The sequence below is a fragment of the Hypanus sabinus genome, chromosome 10, assembly GCF_030144855.1.
Source record: "Hypanus sabinus isolate sHypSab1 chromosome 10, sHypSab1.hap1, whole genome shotgun sequence".
Classification (NCBI taxonomy): Eukaryota; Metazoa; Chordata; class Chondrichthyes; order Myliobatiformes; family Dasyatidae; genus Hypanus; species Hypanus sabinus.
The window spans coordinates 97,363,930-97,384,615 of NC_082715.1; the positions used below are offsets into that span (position 1 = coordinate 97,363,930).

The 20,686-nt window shown below is 37.7% G+C and overlaps 1 protein-coding gene across 2 annotated transcripts in view; it reads right to left on the minus strand.

Annotated features, from left to right (window-relative positions):
- lca5 (lebercilin LCA5) overlaps positions 1 to 20,686 on the minus strand; it is a 69,167-nt gene that overhangs the window by 14,388 nt on the left and 34,093 nt on the right. For both annotated transcript variants that reach the window (XM_059982362.1, XM_059982363.1), the window contains exons 3-6: positions 14,603 to 15,126; positions 12,070 to 12,207; positions 11,117 to 11,213; positions 8,368 to 8,489 (exon numbers count right to left, since the gene is read on the minus strand). In XM_059982362.1, coding sequence (XP_059838345.1) covers positions 8,368 to 8,489; positions 11,117 to 11,213; positions 12,070 to 12,207; positions 14,603 to 15,126 — 881 coding nt within the window. The remainder of the gene's footprint in view (positions 1 to 8,367; positions 8,490 to 11,116; positions 11,214 to 12,069; positions 12,208 to 14,602; positions 15,127 to 20,686) is intronic.

Consider the following 20,686-nt stretch of genomic DNA (forward strand, 5'->3'; position numbering starts at 1 on the left):
AAGCTAACCAGATATGGCTTAAAAACAAAGTTAATGCTCTGGAGTGGAAAAGTCAGAGTCCAGATCTCAATCCAATTGTGAATTTGTGGGTGAACTTGAAAAGGGCTGTTCAATCTGACAGAGCTTGAACAGTTTTGTACAGAAGAATGGGGAAAAATTGCAGTGACCAGATAGGCAAAGCTGATAGAGGCCTATCCACACAGACTCAAGGCTGCTATTGCTACCAAAGGTGCACCAACTGAATACTGACTTGAAAGGGGTGAGTAATTATGCAACCAATTGTTCTGTGTTTTATATTTGTAATTAATTTATATCACGTTCTAGAGATCTGTTTTCACTTTGACACAAAAGTCTTTTTGTTGATCAGTGTAAAACAATGACAAATTAAATCCGCTATGATTCAATGTTGAAAACAAAACATGAAAACTTCCAAGGGGGTTGAATACTTTTATAGGCATTGTATATGAATAATTCATGTAGTACTTGGCACATAATAAGTATCTTCTTTCTTACAATTTGAGTTCAATGATATGCTGTTTCATGGTAACCATCAACACTGACTGATCACTCCTCAATGAAGTATGATTTTCCAAGTGTATGTAGTTTTATAACATTTGAAACCAAGGTAATATAGGGAAATTGCACTTTGGATTGTCCTAGTTTTGCCTTTACTAATAACTTCAATACATGTTTGCCAAACAAAGGAATGGTATCAGTGACTATGAAACACAGCTTATGACAGAGACAGATGTTTGTGACTTTGATTGTCCCAGTACTTAAACAAAATTTCCAGTTCATTCAACATTAATTGTTAGAGGAAGGGAAAGAGTTATATTATTAACACACATAAAATGCTGTAAGAACTCAGCAGGCCAGGCAGCATCTATGGAGAAGAGTACAGCTGACATTTCAGGTTGAGACACTTCAAGTAGGCCTGGAGGAAAAAAAAGATGAGTAGATTTAAAAGGTAAGGTGGGGGGGGAGGAGGAGGGAGAAACACAAAGTGATAGGTGAAACTGGGAGGAAGAGGAGGGGTAAAGAGCTGGGAAGTTGGAGAAAGAGATACAGGGTCGGAGAAAGGGGGAGTTTTATAGGGGAGGACAAAAGGCCATGGAAGGAAGAAATGGGAGGAGCACCACCAGTGGGAGACAATGGTCAGGCAAGGAGCTGAGGTGAGAGGGGGAAAGGGGATGGGGAATGGGGTGTGGTGGTATTACAGCAAGTTTGAGAAATCAATGTTCATGCCATCAGGTTGGAGACTACCCAGACAGAATACAAGGTGTTGCTCCTCCAACCTGAGTGTGCTTTATTTCAACAGTGGAGGAGACCACAGATAGACATATCGGAATGGGAATGGGAACTGGAATTGGAATTAAAATGGGTGGCCAGTGGGAACTCCTGCTTCTTCTGGTGAACAGTGCACAGGTGCTTGGCAAAGCAGTCCCCCAATCTATATTGGGGGTCTATATTGTTATACAGGAGGCCATACCGGGAGCTCCAGACACAGTACGTGATCCCAACAGACTCACAGGTGAAGTGTCACCTCAGCTGGAAGCACTGTTTGGGGCCCCTGGATGGCCCTGATATGTCAATCCATGGCTTCCTCTACTTTCATGATGAGGCAACACTCAGGTTGGAAGAACACCTTGTATTCCGTCTGGGTAGCCTCCAATCTGATGGTACCAACATCGACTTCTCAAACTTCTGGTAATGAACCCCCACCCCTTCTATTTCACCTTTTCCCTCTCTCACTTCATCTCCTTGCCTGCCAATTGCCTCCTTCTCGTGCTCAACCCCCCTTTTTCTTCCATGGCCTTCTGTCCTCTCCTATTCAATTGCCCCTTCTACAATCTGGTATCTCTTTCACCAATTAACTTCCCAGCTCTTTACTTCACCTCCCCCCACCCTCTCAGTTTCACCTATCACCTTGTGATTCTCGATCCCCTACTGCCCCCCGAAACTTCAGTTAAAATCTACTCATCTTTTATCTCCAGTACTGCTGAAGTGACGGCCCAAAAAGTAAACTGTGCTCTTTTCCATAGACGCTGCTTGGCCTGCTGAATTCCTCCAGCATCTGCAGATTTTCTGCAGAATTTCATTATGTTGGGTGTTAACTGTGTAGATGTGAAAAAATATATTTTTGGATGATATTCCTGACAGGCAACATGTGGATAACAAATGGGAGGATGCCAAGAATAACAAAAGAGATTCTGCAGATGCAGGAAATCCAGAGGAATACACCCAAAATGCTGAAGGAACTCAGCAGGCCAGGCAGCATCTGGGGAAATGAATAAACAATTTAAGCTTCGAGCGAAGACCCTTCATCAGGTTGTCAAGAATAATTCTTGAGAACAGGTAATAGCAAAGATCTGGGAAAAGAAACTATTGTGGGTGAGATTAGCTTACTTGAATTATATAAATAAGAATGAAACCTGATCAATGTGGTAAACTGGTAAATTAGACAGACGCTTAAGATGACATACACAACCAACAGTTGCAGGCTGGTTGAGAAGGATAAACAGAATTACCTTTATGAGAATCACAAATAATGTTGAATACTGTGGAATGCAAAACACCATGATCCAAGTGTTTCAATGCAATGGCAGAGGCAGAATTAGAAGAGGGATAAAACTGACACAAATTTGGGAGTCATAATTTGAAGTATGTCTTCAAGGATATTGGAGATGGTATTGATTTTCAAAGGGATTCAAAGATTGTTTTTCAAAGAGAGGAATGATGATTGCAGTTTTGAAGGAAGAATTTACAGTAACTGAAGAGATAATTTTAAACAATTTCAGCCAGCAGAGTCAGGGAGGAATGCTGGGTGCTGAGCAGTTTATTTAGGATAATATTAAGTGAACAAAGCACTGATCTTAATATGAAGACAAATTTTGAAAAGGAAGATGGAAAATTGGAAAGAAGCCAGATAGAAATGAAGACCCAAAGATTGTCATGCATAAAATATTCAAAATCTTAATCTGTGAAAGACAGGAAAGAAATGTACCAGAGCATAGAACATTTGACTCTTAAGATTGTTCTACCATTTATCATAGCTGATCTTTTACCTCTCCCACAGGCTTCCCACATATCCCCTTAATTTTATTTGTATCCATAAATCTACTGATGTCACCCTTGAATATACTGAATAAGTGAACTTCTAAAGCCCAGAAGGTAAATAACATTAAAGATTCCCAATTTGAGTTCTGAGATTTATGTGCCTCTTAGTCCTAAAATGGACGACTGCTGGCTCTGAGGCTGTGATCCTTCATTTCCAGAACAGCTCTCTTGAAACCTGCAGATTTTCTGTGGTAAGACCTCACAGCATCATAGGCAAACAAAGAACAAAGGGGCCAGTAGCTTCCAATACATTCAGTATGTGATGAAAGAGATTGTCGGATCTTCGAATGCATGAAGCAGTTGCTGACACTCTCCACCAATGGCCTAGACTAACCATGCCAGCAAGGGTGCAATCCAGAGGCCTATCCCTCAAACAGTGAGCAGCCTTGTCTCTTCATGCCCAACATTACAGGCACCGTATCTGCAATGAGCCATGGAGTAATTTATTGCAGTCTTTGCATTTTCTGTCACAGCTGCATACAGCAACAGGGAGGACATGGTTCACATCAGGTTCCTAACAAAGCAGTGAGCAGCAGGATGGCAAAAATTTGTGTCAGGTTCTCTGCAGAGGAGAGCCATTAGAAATGCATCTCTCCACACTGGTGACATCTTTTGACACAGCATTTCAATCCAAAAAATATATCTTTTTTTTTTTTTTAAATAATTTTTTATTGCATTTTTAAATGATTACAAAGTATGAAAAAAACAATGTATATAACCCATACCCCCTCCCCTTAACCCCTCCCCCCTAACTGCCCCTTAGAAAAAAAAGAAAGAAAGAAAGAAAGAAAGAAAGAAAGAATGCCTGGTGGTTGGAAGATCTCCACATGCTCCATGGAGTTCGTAATAATTTTAATATGTATATTTATTTCTTCCCCCTAATAACCAATTGTTTCATCTTAAAAGCATCTATATATTTAATCCTATCTTTTGTAAATAAGGGCTCCAAATTTTCAAAAATGTTTCATATTTATCTCTTAAATTATAAGTAATTTTTTCTAATGGAATACAACCATAGATTTCTTTCTTCCAAGAATCTATACTTAAATGTGAATCCGATTTCCAAGTAACTGCAATAGCTTTTTTGGCTACTGCCAGTGCAATTTTTATAAATTCTTTCTGATACTTATTTAGTTTGAGTTTCGGTTTTATCCCTTCAATATCACCTAGTAAAAATAATATTGGATTATGAGGAAATTGTGTTCCTGTAATTTGTTCCAGTAAAAGTCTTAAATTTGTCCAAAAAGGTTGAATTTTAGAGCAAGACCATTTGATTCAAATGGTAATTTAAAGATGGATAATGGTAATCAAAAGATTAAAATGGTAATCAAAAGATTAAAATGGTAATCAAAATGGTAATCAAAGATGGAAAATGGTAATCAAAAGATAATTTGATTCAAAGACAGGTAATTAAGCAAGGAGTCCATAAGTCAAGACAAAAATGGGAAAGTGATTTGAATATTAAAATTGAAGAAACAAATTGGTCAAGACTATGCCTTGACAGTATGACAAATACAATAAATGTTCGGTTAAGATTAGTGCAGTATAATTTTCTACATCAATTATATATTACACCACAAAAAATAAAAAAATTTAATCCAAATTTATCGGATCAGTGTTTCCGATGTAACCAGGAAACTGGTACTTTTTTACATTCGACAAAAAATATATCTTGAAAATGATCTGAGTCCGAAATTATTGAATTCATTCTCAAGTCTGGAAGGCGACGACATGCCCAGATATGCTGTTCAAGTCAATATTGAGCACCATGAGAATAACATAGGAGACCACGGACCAATAGGCCAAGGTAGGAAAGGGATGGATAATTAAAGTGATTGACAATTGTAGAATGAATGGACGTGTGCAATAACGTGATCACCCAGTCAGTATTTGGTTTCTCTAATGTAGAGAGGATCGATTCTGAGCAGTTTGCAAATACTAGAAGAGCTGCAAGTAAATCACTGCTTCATCTGAAGGAACTTTTGGTTAGATGCTTGCACAGTGAGAAGGGAAATAGTTTGTGGGAATGGGAAAGTGGACCACAGAACTGAGTGAAACATTATTTTAAACAAACTGTATGGAAGTTTACACATGTAGTATCTGTGAAATACATTGGAAGCAAGTTGTTAAGATGGTCGAGTTATGTCGAGTTATGAAATGTTGTGAAGCAAACAGACAAGAACAAGAATGTAGAAAAAAAAGAGTGAAGTAGAAGCAAGCTCTCAAAATAAGGTACAAAAAAAATGCTAGTTTTGAAGGACACTTCGCACAAGGAATACTCATACCAATCACAGACAAGTTTTACTACAATCCATAACCACATTACATCCTTCAGGATAGCTTTTGTAAACCGTTAGACTGGGTCATTGTACTTAAAAAGAACTTCAAACATTATCTGAAAATGTCACAATTTCAGATATTATCAGCATTTCTTCTAAGGGGGGAGGGAGGAGTACACCTCTTTCCACTTTTTATTACTGTATTCTGGAGACAAATGATTTAGTGCTCCTGATGAATCACCTCAGGAGATAGATTTTAACCCAAACACTGGGGATATGCAGCAAAAAACAAGGCATGAAAAACAACAAACTCTAGCTCTACAATTTGATGAAGTTTATTGATTTAGAATATGAACATTTTATTACTAATTCTTTGGGATGTAGAATGGCATGTTTATCCATAGAAAAATGCAGAGTATTTTTGCTGTGGTGTAAGAAAAACATCAAAATGGAATACATGCCTGATTCACTTTCAAAATTTGTTCACTGTCTCAGCTCAGAATTAAACAGAAAAAGGAGAATAGAAATATAAAGCAAAAGTTAAGAAATCAATTGGAAATCCAATGCTGAATAAACAGAATATTAAGATAAAATAAATTTATTCAAACCTATTTCAGAGTGAAAATGAAACAATTTCATTACTTCAACAAGATAGGTACTATGAAGAATTTAAAGGTATTGATAATTTTGAATGTTACAATGAAAATAAAGATTTGGAGGACACAATCATCAAAAGTATTGTTTGAAGGCAGCCTATTATCTTCACCAGGTATCTGCACTGGTTTTATTTATTTACAATCAGAAGAACATGGTAGCATACACTAGATTAATTCATCTGTCAATAACTATTAGGAACTAATACATAGTTTTATAGTACTGTATTAGTTTTGGTGGTGTTCTACTATGTTCTGGATTCATTTATATGCATAATTTGTTACTCAGTAATATGGCAGTTTGTCTTTTTTTAAAATACCTTTTTAACTATTTCTATGAAACCAGCTAATTGGGGTAGCTGCTTAACTGGGCTGAAATCTTCAGGTCACCCGCTATGTCGCATTTAACCGGAATCCACTGTACCTTGATTAGTGATTACAGACAAATTTGAATATTGTGTTGAATTGGAAAATGGGACAAAATCAATTTTTAATACGTATTTTTCTTGAAATTTGTGATCATATCATCTGCAAGTGGGTAACAAAATTTGCAGGTGCAAAAGTATCTTGCATCATTAAGAGAATATGTTTAAATTACCCTACAGCTTTGTCTCAATGTTAGAAAAGCTTTAGCAAATGTCTTGCCAGCTAATCTGTGTGAATTCTCCTACAGTCCAAATTGAACAGCTGTGGCCATATTGAACTTAAAGTGTTGAAGCATCCTGAACATTTCTCTTTTTTTTAAAAAAAATTGCTAATCTTGCAAGACTGGCATGTATTGTCCACTTCTGATTAACCCCAAGGTATTTCGGAGCATAATCAATGATAAGTGGTGGTCTGGATTCATTTATAGTTCTTGATAAAGTTTTTTTTTGATTTCAAGAAATCTTCAAGGAATATTTCTTCTTCCCTGAAAGACAACCAGTTGGGTTATTAGCATCTATTCTGCAGTTTCATGGCTGCCATTATTGATGTTAAATTGTTATTTTATTTAGTCATTCTTGAATTAAAATTTCCCAACCACTATAATGATTAAAACTCACTTCTGGTTGAGCCATCTTGGCTGGATGCTCATCCCATAATTTAATTTCTAAATTCCATGTTTAGGACCCAGCAACATAACCTTAGCCAAAGTCAGAATTTTCAAATAACAATGTAGAAACTGCTTCAGTTCACTTCAGAGGACAGGGTCTCTGCAAAATTAACCACATAATTCTTCTCACTTTGGACTACCTGGATAACCTGAACACATACATCAGGCTATTGTTCATTATCTACAGTTTGATGTTCCACATCAGCCCCTCAAAACTTATCAACAGGCTCCAAGAACAATGCTTCTGTTTCTTCCTCTGTATTCAGATCCACAACTTCCTCACAGTGATTAGAAAAGTCATCCCCACCCTGACTATTGTGACAGACACACTTCAGGGCTGCATGTTGTACTTTCTCTGTGGCCAAACATAGCTTTCATACCATCTACAAATTCACAGATGACATGACTATTGAGAGAATCATGGAGGATGACAAGACAGCATAGTTATGAGAAGAGTCATCTGGTTGAGCCGCATCATACAACAACCTTGCAAACTAAGAGCAAAACCAAAGAACTGATTGTGGACTTTAGGAAGTGGAAGTCAGCTGAACTTGCACTGATCTTCATGATGTATTTGCAGCTTCAAGCTCATGGGTATTAACATCTTGTAAGATCTATCCTGGAACCAGTACAGACATGCAACCATGAGACGGTGCTGGTACCTGTCTAGTTTTATACACACACAAAGTTTTGAGATCTTAAAGACTCTGACAACTTCTACAGATTACAGAATTCTCACTAGCTGCATCACTGCCTAGTATGGAAACACTAATGTACAGGAACTCAGCCAGGTCCATCATGGATTAAGCTCTCCCAACTATTAAGCATACCTACATGAGGCTGTGTCTCAAGAAGGACTGCCCCCTACATGTAGGCCATACCCTCTTCTCATTGCTGCTATTAGGGAACAGGCAGAGGAGTCTGAAGGCCCACACCTCACGGTTCAAATCAGATTGCTCCCAATTGTCATCATGCTCTTGAACTGACCTGAAAAACTAACACCACCTTGGACTACATTTCTTTTTCCCTCTCAATTGGCACTGGCTTATTTTGTTGTTTATATACATCTCATAACCTGCTGAGTGTTGCCTGCTTTTTCTGTTTTAATTTCCAGTTTCTGCAATTCTGTTTTTAATCATCATTAGGCATTTTCAAAATCCAACATAGCCCAGTAGGATGATATCATCCCCTTCAATTGTTTTGTTACACAAAGCATTAAACATACCGCTTGGGAACAGTCTCCTTTTATCCTCATTTCTTCCTCACAGCCTGTTGCTAGGGGTGGAGTTGGAAATACTAAGGGCAAGTAATATTCTTCAGTCTGTACTCCTTTAACGGTACTAGATGCTGAAGTATACAAGAAAAAAAAACAATTTATAATGTATCTAAAACTTATTTATACTAGTCAAACATTTGTGAAATGGTGGATAGGAATTCCAATTATACATTTAAAACAGACTCAGTCCAGCCAACTGGGTCAGATCACAGTAAACTTAGTTACAATTAACAATGTTAATTTACTCAAAATACATTATCTCATGAATGGAAATAACTAATGAAATAAAACAACACTCTCTCCAACTTAAGCATGGTATTTTTTGCCAGAAATGCAAAGAATTAATAGTAAAAGCTTTGTACTCTAATAGTTTACAATATAGCATGCTGAGTAACCAGGGAGTGGCCAAATCAATAGAGAGGCTGCATCAAGGGTAAACCAAGCCAATGGAGGGGAAGCATTGAAAAATGCAAAGCTGATAGTGACAACACTGAGTGAGTGGCTGAAACTGATGAAAGGTCGCACTAAAGGCAGCTGGGCTTAAAACCCCATTAAGTGGCACAATTGTAGAGTTTTTATTGTACAATTTTTATTACAAATGACCTCTGCAGTTCTGATAAAAAATTTAACCTTAAATATTAACTCTTTCTCCCCACCCGCCACAGTTGCTGCTTGACTTGCTGGGAGTTAGCAGAGTTATTAGTTTTCACTTCAAACATACAGCATCTGCAGTTTTTGATTTTCAATGAAATATCTGCCTCACCTCAATTTCCTTCAAATAAATTGTGCAGTCAGTAAACTTCACAAATAGTGGAATTACCTAATTATGCCTTGGGATAGCATTGTTTCTCTATGCAACTATTTAAAATTCAATGCAATTTAGAGATGGCTTTTTTGTTTTCTGCTTTTCAGGATTTTGTTTTACACATACAGAAACCACACAGACTATTCAAATCGCCTCACTAGGTTCCTCCCTCACTCCACACTTATTTAGTTTTACAAGAATTCCCCTCCCAATTTAGAATGGCTTTAAATAAAATGCACATGAAATCAAAATCTAATAAAATAATTATCTTGAAATTTTCTGAGAATCATTTGAATTCTCGTCAGTTGTTAGGGCAAGTCTGCTTTATTGGTCCATTGTTTGCTGACAGCTCATCATATTTTATATTTGGAAATGACATACAGAATTTGGAGATTACAAACAGAAGGAAAATTATGTTATTTCAATAATTTTATGAAGACTTTTTTTTACAACATTATCCACCTTTTTCTTTATCCATAATGATTTAGGTTTTATGTTTTATATGCACTCTTTATCACACAGCACTGAATTTTATCACAATTTCTACAAACCCCATTTCCAGCAAAGTTGGGATATTTTCCAAAATGCAATAAAAACAAAAATCTGTGATATGTTAATTCACGTTAATCTTTATTTAACTGACAAAAGTACAAAGAAAAAATGTTCAATAGTTTTACCGACCAACTTAATTGCATTTTGTAAATATACACAAATTTAGAACACAAATTTTGCTCATTACTTAATATTTTAGCCAACTTCAAAGTTTTCTGCTCCCAATCCCTTACAGAACAGGATTTAGACTTTCAATACTTCTGTTCGCCTCAACAAATTATCAAAATACAACTCCCCTTTTCATTATCAGATTTTCACCAACAAGCAGAGCATAATTTCTACCTCACCACAGAGGTGAGCAAGATTTCACATCCTATCCCCAAACCTTGCATCATTAAAACCATCACATGCCTCTACCAATTTTAATACACCTATTCTGCAACCATCTCTACCCCAACCCCTGTCATTGCCACATGCTGGCAATTCACCACTTCACTTTGGTATGCAGAATTTACCTGCAATTTTCACCACTTCATTTTCTTTTGAATATAACACTTGACTACAGATTTGATTCACAGTTAATACAGCAACTTGATAGTCTATAAAATTATTACAATAAATAATTCTTTCATGTATCATATCATAAGATAGTTTTCCTATTGATGAAGAATAATGCAATATGAGAAAATTCACACAAATGCAAAATCTAATGCAAAAGGAATTTAATCTGTTATTTCAAAGCATCATAGATTTTCATTGCTTCCTCAGATACCGTTTTGGTTGAAAAGCCTGCATTTGTGAAGCCACCTTTTCTAAGCTTGAAAAATCTGCACAAATGAGGATTATACTAATTCATTTCTGAATAGCATTATTAATTTGTTCCAATTCTGATCAGTATTGCTATAGTACAATTAAGTTACATTTTCAGTAATCTTTGCTTCTCTAGCAAGTAAATGTTTTAGAATTTCACTTTAATCAAGAGACCCAAATTGCTTATAGGCCAAAATTAATTATATACAGACAACACTAATATCTGGTTGGTCCATGGCATCTGAAAACTAAACAGAACCAAATTTAGCATTATTTATGCTGTATGAGAGAGGGGCCTGGAAAGTCACCTTGCACGATGCTTCCAGGTTATATGCCTGGAAGATCCAGACGGAAAACTGTAGACTGAACATGCAGCACATATTCAATCACAATTAAATTTCCTTAAAAAATAAAACCCAAATGCATGGACGGGTGTCATATATTTTAGCTATTTTCTCAAGGAGCATAACATTTTCATATCAACCTTGACAGAACCCAAAGTAGTTTCAGCAATAAGAGAAAAACCAATACCTTTTCTCTTAGGTGTGCTTTCACCTTCTTTCTTTGGTGACGACTTCAGTATACGATTGGCATAAATATTCTTCACATCAAGCTCCTTTTCCTTCTCCTTTGAATAAACAAGAAAATTATGCTGCCACTTTAAAAGAAACACCCCCATTTCAACTTATCAGCCGCAGAAACCTGAGACCATCTATTATGAACCTAATACCATCCCAATTAAACATAGGAATTTCTTGAGCTAGACAGCAACTTTGAGTTAGCAAGGAGTTCAGGTTCAATTTTAAACTAAAACAAATTGAAGTCTAGTTATTTCTGTGATCTTTCTTTGAAACCTAAATACTTTCTCTTGTCAATGAATGAAACCACTCAGTGGAATCAAGGCAAATGCTATATATAAAAAGTGAAGAGGATATCTTGCCTCTATTCCATTAAATTATTTGAGTTGAAAAGCTGGCTCTCTTATATAGTTAAAAGATTAGAATTAAAAGATTAGAATTAAAAGATAAAAACTTCTGATGAATTTTGTTTTATGAAATAAAATCTTTCTTTTGATATGGAACTGGCAATATGCTATTTAAAAATTCCAGGCAAATCTTCAGTTCACAACTGGCCTGATATCACACAAAAATCTTCAAAGGCTATGGTAAATCCTGATGCAATACATCACACATTTGTATATAATAAATGGTTACAATGACAGTGATCAAATTATATATTTGGATCATACTCAACATTGGGACAAAAAATAAACTGATGCATGAATGCCTTACCGATGCAAAAGATTTGTAACTTCAATTGCTAGCCTGAATATATCAGTTATTAAAGCTACTCTTAATGAGTTGCTAACAACTTCACAGAAGAAATTAATGTCCCACAAAATTTTAAATATAATATCAAGTGTATATTGCTATGTTATGGATAGAAGAATTTTTATTTGACAGAACTATAAAGTGGTAAAATACTTTTAGTTTTTGACCAAGACGCTGAATTTCCTCCTGGAGATTCCGAATATCTTCCTGTGCCTCTTGTGCCTTTTTGCGTTCAGAAGTCACTTGTCTAAGGAAACTGTTGTTGGTCAACTCTAAATTTCTCTGCAGATCCTGATATTGAAAAATAAGAAAACAAAAATCATTTCAATATTTCAGAGTCTTCAAATTCATCACATCCTTTGAAATAAAATAATTTACTGTTTCTGGACCATAACAGCATGGGCAGAACGTGCTACAAGATTTGCATTTAACTGTAATTGGCTTTCTCAGTGTTGTCTATTGGTGATACCAAAAAAAATGTAAATAAAAAAAATAAGGAAAGATTTTGCTGGGATAGCAGGTGCAAAGCTCATATCCTTTCTGTGCTTCATTAGTAAAAGGCTTCATCCATTGATTCAGCTTTTTACTGAAATATACAAGTAAATTATGAATAGAATATGAATTTTCAAGGGTTCCAGTACAGCTATTTTTCACTGTAAAGTAAAAATACAATATTCAGGAAAGGATCCAACTCCAGAATGAAGAATTAGGAAATAACTTCTGATTTACATACAATTAACTTTAAGAATGCTAAAATTCAATCCAGTAACATGGCAATGATTTTTATCTATATTTACTGAAATTTCAACAGTATCACTTCCCTCTGGTATCCCTCTTTCTTGCCTTTCTCCCACAATCCAGTCTCACCTATGAGTTCCAGCCCTTCACCTTCCCCACCCACCTGGTTTCACCCATCATCTTCTAGCTAGTCCTCTTTCCTCTCCCCCACACTTTTTATTCTGGCATCTTCCATTTTCCTTTCTAGTCTCAAAGAATGGTCTCAGCTTAAAATGTCGACTGTTTATTCATTTCCGTAGATGCTGTCTCACCTACTGAGTTCCTCTAGCATTTTGAGAGTTTCAATGGTCATCACTGTCATGATTAGGTCTTTTGATAAATTTGAAATCATCTGAAAATCTCCACAAATGTCCCTGGTGGATTACTATTTCTGGCTTCTGAGTTACTTGTATAGTAACATAACCACTGCTCCACAAAGTGAATGTTTTAAATATACAAATCTTACCACTACCTACCGAATATTGAAAGGACTAGATAGAGTAAACGTGGAGAAGATGTTTCCAATAGAGAGAAATGCTAGGACGTGAGGGCACAGCCTCAGAATAGAAGGACATCCCTTCAGAATAGAGATGAAAAGAATATTTTTAGTCACATTCATTTCCATAGTTGGCTGTAGAGGCCAAGTCATTTAAAGCAGAGGTTGATGGGTTCTTGATTAGTAAGAACAGTAAAGATTACAGAGAGAAGGCAGAAGAATGAAGTTTACAAAAAAAAATCAGCCATGATCTAATGGCAGAGCAGACTAAATGGGCCAAATGGCCTTACCTCTTTGCTGTTATTTACTGCATAGTGTTAATGTCAGTTTGTTAGAAATGAATACTAATATAGATGACATTAAAATTTTAAAAAAAATCTGAAGATACTAAAAATTTTAAATAAAAATCGCCAGAAACACTTAGCTGATCAGTACCCGTGTAAAGAGAACCAGAGTCAATATTTCAAAGCTGACACTCTTCATTAGCCTCATTCTAATAGTTTAGGAGATCACAGACTTGTAGGTCAAAATGGGACTGGGATTGCAATGAACCAGAAACACAAGGCTTCTCCTGTGAACTCAAGTACTTCACAAAAAGACCATCTGATCCTCCAATACAGAAGGGAACACCTATTCAGTGTACTAGATTGAAAGAAGAGCAAGTGAAATACTACCTGAAAAGACTGTTTGGATCCCTGGATGATAGGAAGAAAACAGATGAAATGACATGTGGTTGCATAGGAACCAAGCATTAAATTATGATGGAGTTGGTGAAGCCTGTAAGAAAATAAGAGCAACATCTTGCAGAAATCATGGAACATAGAGTAGCATAGTACAGGAACAGGCCTTTCAGCCAACTGCATTCAACACCCTTCTAATCACCAGGGCATGGGTCCCCAGGCTGCACTTCTATTTACTAAGGCAACTTTAATTCCACTCAGCTGGGCCCAAGTTCTTAAGTTTCCTTCCCAGTATCTGGGACACTGGTTCCGACACTCACTTTAAAATCATCTGGTTCATTAGAAAATTATAATACTAAGTAACATTTAAAACAAAAGTGACTTCAATAGTAATAGAAATAATTTTCCAATAGTCTAGAAAATCTACTAATCAAGCACCAAAGTGCGGGGTATAAAGGATTATAGCAACTTTACAGTATATTGCATAGAAGAACTTGTAAGGCAATGTTATATTAAAACTGTATCATAAAATTAGTAATGCTTAGATAATGTGAAAGATTGCAGCTTTAAATAGGCTTTTGGTTAGACAACCTCACTGAGCAGGTCTAAATTTAAATTCCTTGAACAAAATAATAATTAGCATTATTGTGATAAATTCACTAACAAGGAAAGAGAATTAAGTTAACATGTGTAATACGAGCAGATAAAGCTACTGTTTTCATACAAGTATTACCTTAATTCTCCTTTCACTGTTTTCCATTTTGATTTCAGCTTTAGCAAGTTTCTGGGCCAATTCATCTCTCTCTATCAAATGTTTGTCCTCTGAAAGTTTCTTTAATTTCAGCAGAGAGTTTTTTGTTCGATGAAGTTCTTCCTCTGTGTCTTTCAATTGTTTCTCCATTGCTCTCTCTTTTTCCTGTGATTTTCGAAGCCTTTCCCGAAGTATACGGACTTCATTGTTGTGTCGAGATATGAGCATTGAGATCTCATTTTCTGTGTCTTCAAACTTACTAAGAGCTTTCTCTTGCCTGTACTGGAGGCGCTTTAGTATTTTGTTTTCCTTCTGTAAATCCTCCAGTTTACCCTGCAACTCAGTAACCTCATTTCGGAGCTCATTAATTTTTAGCAACCTAGCAGATAACATGCGTTTAGTCACCAAGTCTATGTCTTTTGAAACAGGTTCTTTGTTTAATCTCTGTGTCCGGGATTGACGATTCCCATGGCTAGCTGGTTGCCTGGCACCAGATTTCCCAACAGCTTTAAACAGTAAAACATATGGTTAAATTGACATTGGTTGAGATTAAAACAAATACCTCATTACAGCAAAGAAACCAAATACTGAAGCAACTACATCAATTATTGCAAAGAAACATGTAGGAAGAATTGTCATATAGACTGAAACATTGTACAGATTTTAAAATTAACAAAGCCAAACAAAATGCTATGCACCAAAAATAAAAAAAAATAAACAGATGGGAATGAGTGATCTTATTAGCATTGTGAAATATTTTGAGTTAAAAATGAGAAATGAAACCATATTATTGGCATTTGGTCGTATTTATAAAAAGTATGGAACTTAGAAATGCAACATGGACTTTTATATGTTGAAAAGCGATGCAAGTACACAATAAACAAATGAAACTGAATTGTTATATTAAGTGACAAGAATGGAATCCTCAGAATTACTTATCAGTCTCATTCTTACTGCAGTGTAATACATGCATCACAAGTTAAAGAAAATAAGAGAGCTCTTATCAAAAATGCTGGAGGTACTGGAGCTCTCTGCTGATGTAATATTTATCCAGTATTTACTGCAAGTATTCAAAAACATGAAAATACGAATAATTAACATGCAGCATTTTTAGAAGGAAATGCATACTCAATTGTAAACAATTTATACTGCTGTTTCAGTAATAAAAATTGTACTTACGTCAATTACACCAATCTTCTTTCAATATTGCTGCAATGTTATGCTGCATTTTTGCTAAGGGAGCTCTAACAGTTCTACAAGGATCCTATGATTCAGCCTTTCCGACATATTATGCCAACAAGGAGTACACAAATGATATCAAATGTAAAATGAAGACATCATTACTAAAAATATTTCACCAGCTTATTAGGCTGGAAGAGAGGAAGTAAATTTACACAATAAATATATATAATTCAAAAGCCAGTTAAATAAGCCAATTTTATATTAGTGATATCGGAAATGCCACAATTAACTCAGAATTGCTAGACTGGGTGGGTATAAAATAAACCAAACTGATGAATTTAAAAAAATACTAAAGTTTAACCATTTGTTATTTATTAGTCTTTCTGATGAAGTACATGTATTAACACTGTTCACAGATAAAACATTTTTTTGGTATGCAGAATTTACCTGCGTGTGTGCAAAGACTGGGCACTCATATCAGCTGGAAAAGAGCTGCTATGAAGCCCATCAATGAGAAGGGGAGAAAAACCCAAAACAACCATAAAAATTGAAGTACTTCTCTTTTGTGAAATAAAATTACAAACAACACAAGTTATGTATCACTGCAGCCTTCACAGCAGTACAAATAGTTGTAAAACTCTTAGAATCCATTAAAAATAGCTGGCTAACTATCTGCAGCAAAATTATACTTCAGAACAATGTTTTCCCAAGCCTCTCTTGTCGAGGATTATTACATTATTAGTTTAAGTATTTATACTAAAATCAACAATTTAAATGGTTTTCTTTTGAACTAATCATGCCTTCCCTCTTCTATTGTCTCCTAAAGCACTAATCTGATGAAAGAAGAGCTAATTTATATCTTTCCAGCAGGCTTCAGGTTTGCCCTGCTCTTTTCTACTTCCACAACATCCACCCCCCCCCCTCTGTTTTTACCTCTTTCATCATCTTCTTATGCAGTAATCATGAAGTGGGAAGAGTACAAGCTCTTGAACAAAGAAAAGATCTGCTGTGATGAGTGTTATGACCCCGGAGCAGCTGAGAATGGTATAATGTGGCATCAGCAGAGTAAGAGAAATTAACTGGAGCAATATTTTATTGTGACTGCAATAGCAGCTCAGTTCTAAATAAATCAAGCGGAGAAAGCTTGTTATAACTAGGTCAATTAGAAACAATATTAAAGATGAAAAAAATACAATGGAAAATGTCTTCCATGATACAAGGACTTTCCAACCCACTTGAATACTTTTGAAATAAGTTACCATTATATTCAGTATGTCAGAAATTCTAAGTGTCAGGGGACAAAATTGAATGTAGTTGCTATAACTAAGAGGGTGTTTGGGAAGCTGATAGATGTGAACGTAGGCAAATCAACTGGATCAGATGGACTACACCACAGGGTTCTGAAAGAAGCTGAAGTGATTGTGGAGTCATTAGTAATAATCTTTCGAGAAACACTAGATTCTGGCATGATTCTGGAGGACTGGAAAATCGCAAATGTCACTCCACTCTTCAAAAAGGAAGTGAGGCAGAAGAAAGGACATTATAAGCCAGTTAGACTGACCTCAGTGGTTGGGGAGATGTTGGGAGTCAATTGTTAAGGATGTGTTTCCAGGGTCCTTGGAGGCACATGATAAAATAGGCCAAAGTCAGCACGGTTTCCTTAAGGGGAAACCTTGCCTAACAAATCTGCTGAAATTTTTTGAGGAAATAACAAGCAGGATAGGTAAGAGTCAGTGGATGTTGTAAAACGTGGATTTTCAGAAAGCCTTTGACAATGTACTGCACATAAGGCTGCTTAACAAGACAAGAGTCTTTGTTATTACAGGAGAGATACTAGCACACATAGAAGATTGGCTAATTGGCTATCTGGCAGGAGGCAGGGTGCGAATAAAGGGGGTCCTTTACTGGTTGGCTGCTGGTAACTAGTGATTTTCCACACTTCTTTTCACATTATATATCAGGGATTTGGAGGACTAAATTAGGGGCAGGTAGTGCTCTGGGAGTCTGATTTGGACAGATAGGGAGAATGGGCAAAGAAATACAACGTAGCAAAGTTTACAGCCATGCACTTTGGTAGAAGGAATAAAGATGTAGATTATTTTCTAAATGGGGAGAAAATTCAAAAATTAGAGGTGCAAAGGGATTTGGGAGTCCTCATGCAGGAATCGCTAAGGTTAACGCAGAATATAAAAGCTTAGAGGTAATGATGAGGCTTTATAAGGCATTGGTCTGACTACATGGAGTATATTGAGTAGGATTGGGCCATTATCTAAGAAAAGATGTGTGGGCATTGGAGAGAGTCTAGAGGTTCACAAGAATGATTTTGGGATTGAAAGGATTAACGTGTGAGGAATGGCTATACTCGCTGGAGTTTGGGGGGGCTGGGGGAAAATCACAATGAAACCTATTAAATACTGAAAGGCCTACATAACATGGATGTGGATAAGATGTTTCCCACAGTAGGAGAGTCTAGGCCCAGATAACACAAACTCAGAACAGAGGTACATTATTCAGAACAGAAATGAGGAGGAATTTCTTTGGCCACAGAACAGTGAAACTGTGGAATTGTTTGCCACAGACAGCTGTGGAGGCCAGTTGGGTATGTTTAAAATGGAGGGTGATAGGTTCTTGATTATTCATGGCTTTAAAGGTTTCAAGGAGAAGGCAAGAGAATGGGGTTGAGAGGGATAATAAATCAGCATGGAATGGTGGAGCAGACTCAATAGGCCAAATGGCCTAATTCTGTTCCTATGTCTTATGGTTTTACATTGCAGGGAAACTTCATTGTAGAACAATTTCAGTTTTTTAGGTTCCTCACTATGTCATAAATTAATAGACAAAAAATTATCAGCCTTATGAGAAATTGGTGCATACCCAACTTTGTCCTGAATTCAAAATTTCACTCAACTCAAATTTAATGAAATACAAACAACACACACAAAATGCTGGTGGAACGCAGCAGGCCAGGCAGCACATATAGGGAGAAGTACTGTTGACATTTTGGGCCGAGACCCTTTGTCAGGACTAATTGAAAGGAGAGATACTAAGCGATTTGAAAGTAGTGGGGGGAGGGGGAAATGTGAACTGATAGAAGACCGGAGGGGGTGGGCTGAAGCTAAGAGCTGGAAAGGTGATTGGCGAAAGTGATAGAGCTGGAGAAGGGAAAGGATCGTGGGATGGGAGGCCTCAGGAGAAAGAAAGGGGGAGGGGGGAGACCCAGGTGAGAGGACCCTACTCTGTGACGTAACCACTGGCCAACTCCACCCCATCGTCCTGGCAGCCTAGCAGCGGCGCGTTTTCAACTCCATTCACAACTTAGCGCACCCCTCCATCAGATCAACAGTCCAGATGGTAGCCAACAGGTTCATTTGGCATGGACTCCACAAGCAGGTCAGTGAATAGGCCCAAACGTGCATGCACTGCCAAACAGCCAAAGTGCAGCGGCACACCAAAGCCCTGCCGCAGCAGTTCCACCCCATCCGCCGGTGTTTCAACCACATTCATGTGGATATTGTGGGCCCCCTGCCAGTGTCGCGAGGAACGCGGCGCCTCCTGACTATCATAGACCAGTTCACAGGATGGCCAGAGGCAGTCCCGCTCACAGACACCACCTCCGAATCCTGCGCCCGAGCACTGATTGCAACCTGGGTATCTCGCTTTGGTGTACCAGCCCACATTACCTCCGACAGAGGCGCCCAGTTCACCTCCAGCCTGTGGTCAGCTATGGCCAGCCTTTTGGGGACACAGCTGCACCACACAACTGCCTACCACCCACAGTCGAACAGACTAGTGGAGCGTTTCCACCGTCACCTGAAGTCGGCTCTCATGGCCCACCTCAAAGGGCCTAACTGGGTGGACGAACTTCTCTGGGTCCTGCTTGGAATCCACACGGCACCCAAAGAGGATCTGCACGCCTCGTTGGCTGAGTTGGTGTACGGCGCACCCCTGGTCATCCCAGGAGAGTTCATACCAGCCCCAAGCAGGCAAAAGGAAGAACCCGCAGCAGTCCTGGACAGACTACGTGAAAGGCTCGGTAACCTGGCCCCCATACCCACTTCACAGCATGGGCAGAGCCCGACCCGCTACCCAAAGACCTGCAGAACTGCAAGTTTGTTTTTGTACGACGGGGCAGACACTGGACGCTGCTACAACGGCCCTATAAGGGGCTGTTTACAGTGATCAGAAACAATGGGTCCACATTCATGCTGGGCATTGGGGGGAAAGAGGAGGTTTTCACATGTGGACTTGGCACAGCCGGTTGAGATTCAGGCACCGCGGCGTGGAGGCAAACCTTCCAAACAGAGTCCGACCCAGACCGAGGACATTGGGGGGTGTATCGCTGGTTCTGGGTGGGGGGGGGGGTGTTATGTGGTAACCCACTTCCCACCGCACTCGAACCAGCTCACAAAATGGTGCATGCCGGCATTGAGGCCGGTCCCAAAAAGGGCCCCAGGCCTTCTTCACCAGCAAGGGGAAAAGCCCGCATGCAGGATGGGACTGTGAATATGCGCCCCCTACAGCATTCCTGCCCAGGGAGGGTGGGAACAGGAAGGCTTTAAAGCGAGGCTGCAGAGTTTGAATAAGTCTTTTTTGCAACTGCAACTCACCGACTACGTGTCGTTATTTCAGCGCTGTGTGAAGCACACCGTGACAATATTATAATAATAAAAGTTTCTTTATCTTTTGTCTTTTTATGGATAAGAGAATCAATTATCTTTTTCTTTATTACATACTATTAGATTAATACTATGTATGATCTTGATGTTTATTTTACCTTTTATATGAATTGTTATTGATATAGATATTTGAGATAATTCTCGTTTATATATACACATGTACTCTTTTATTTAACTAATAACATTGATAAAGAAAGGAATTTTCTAT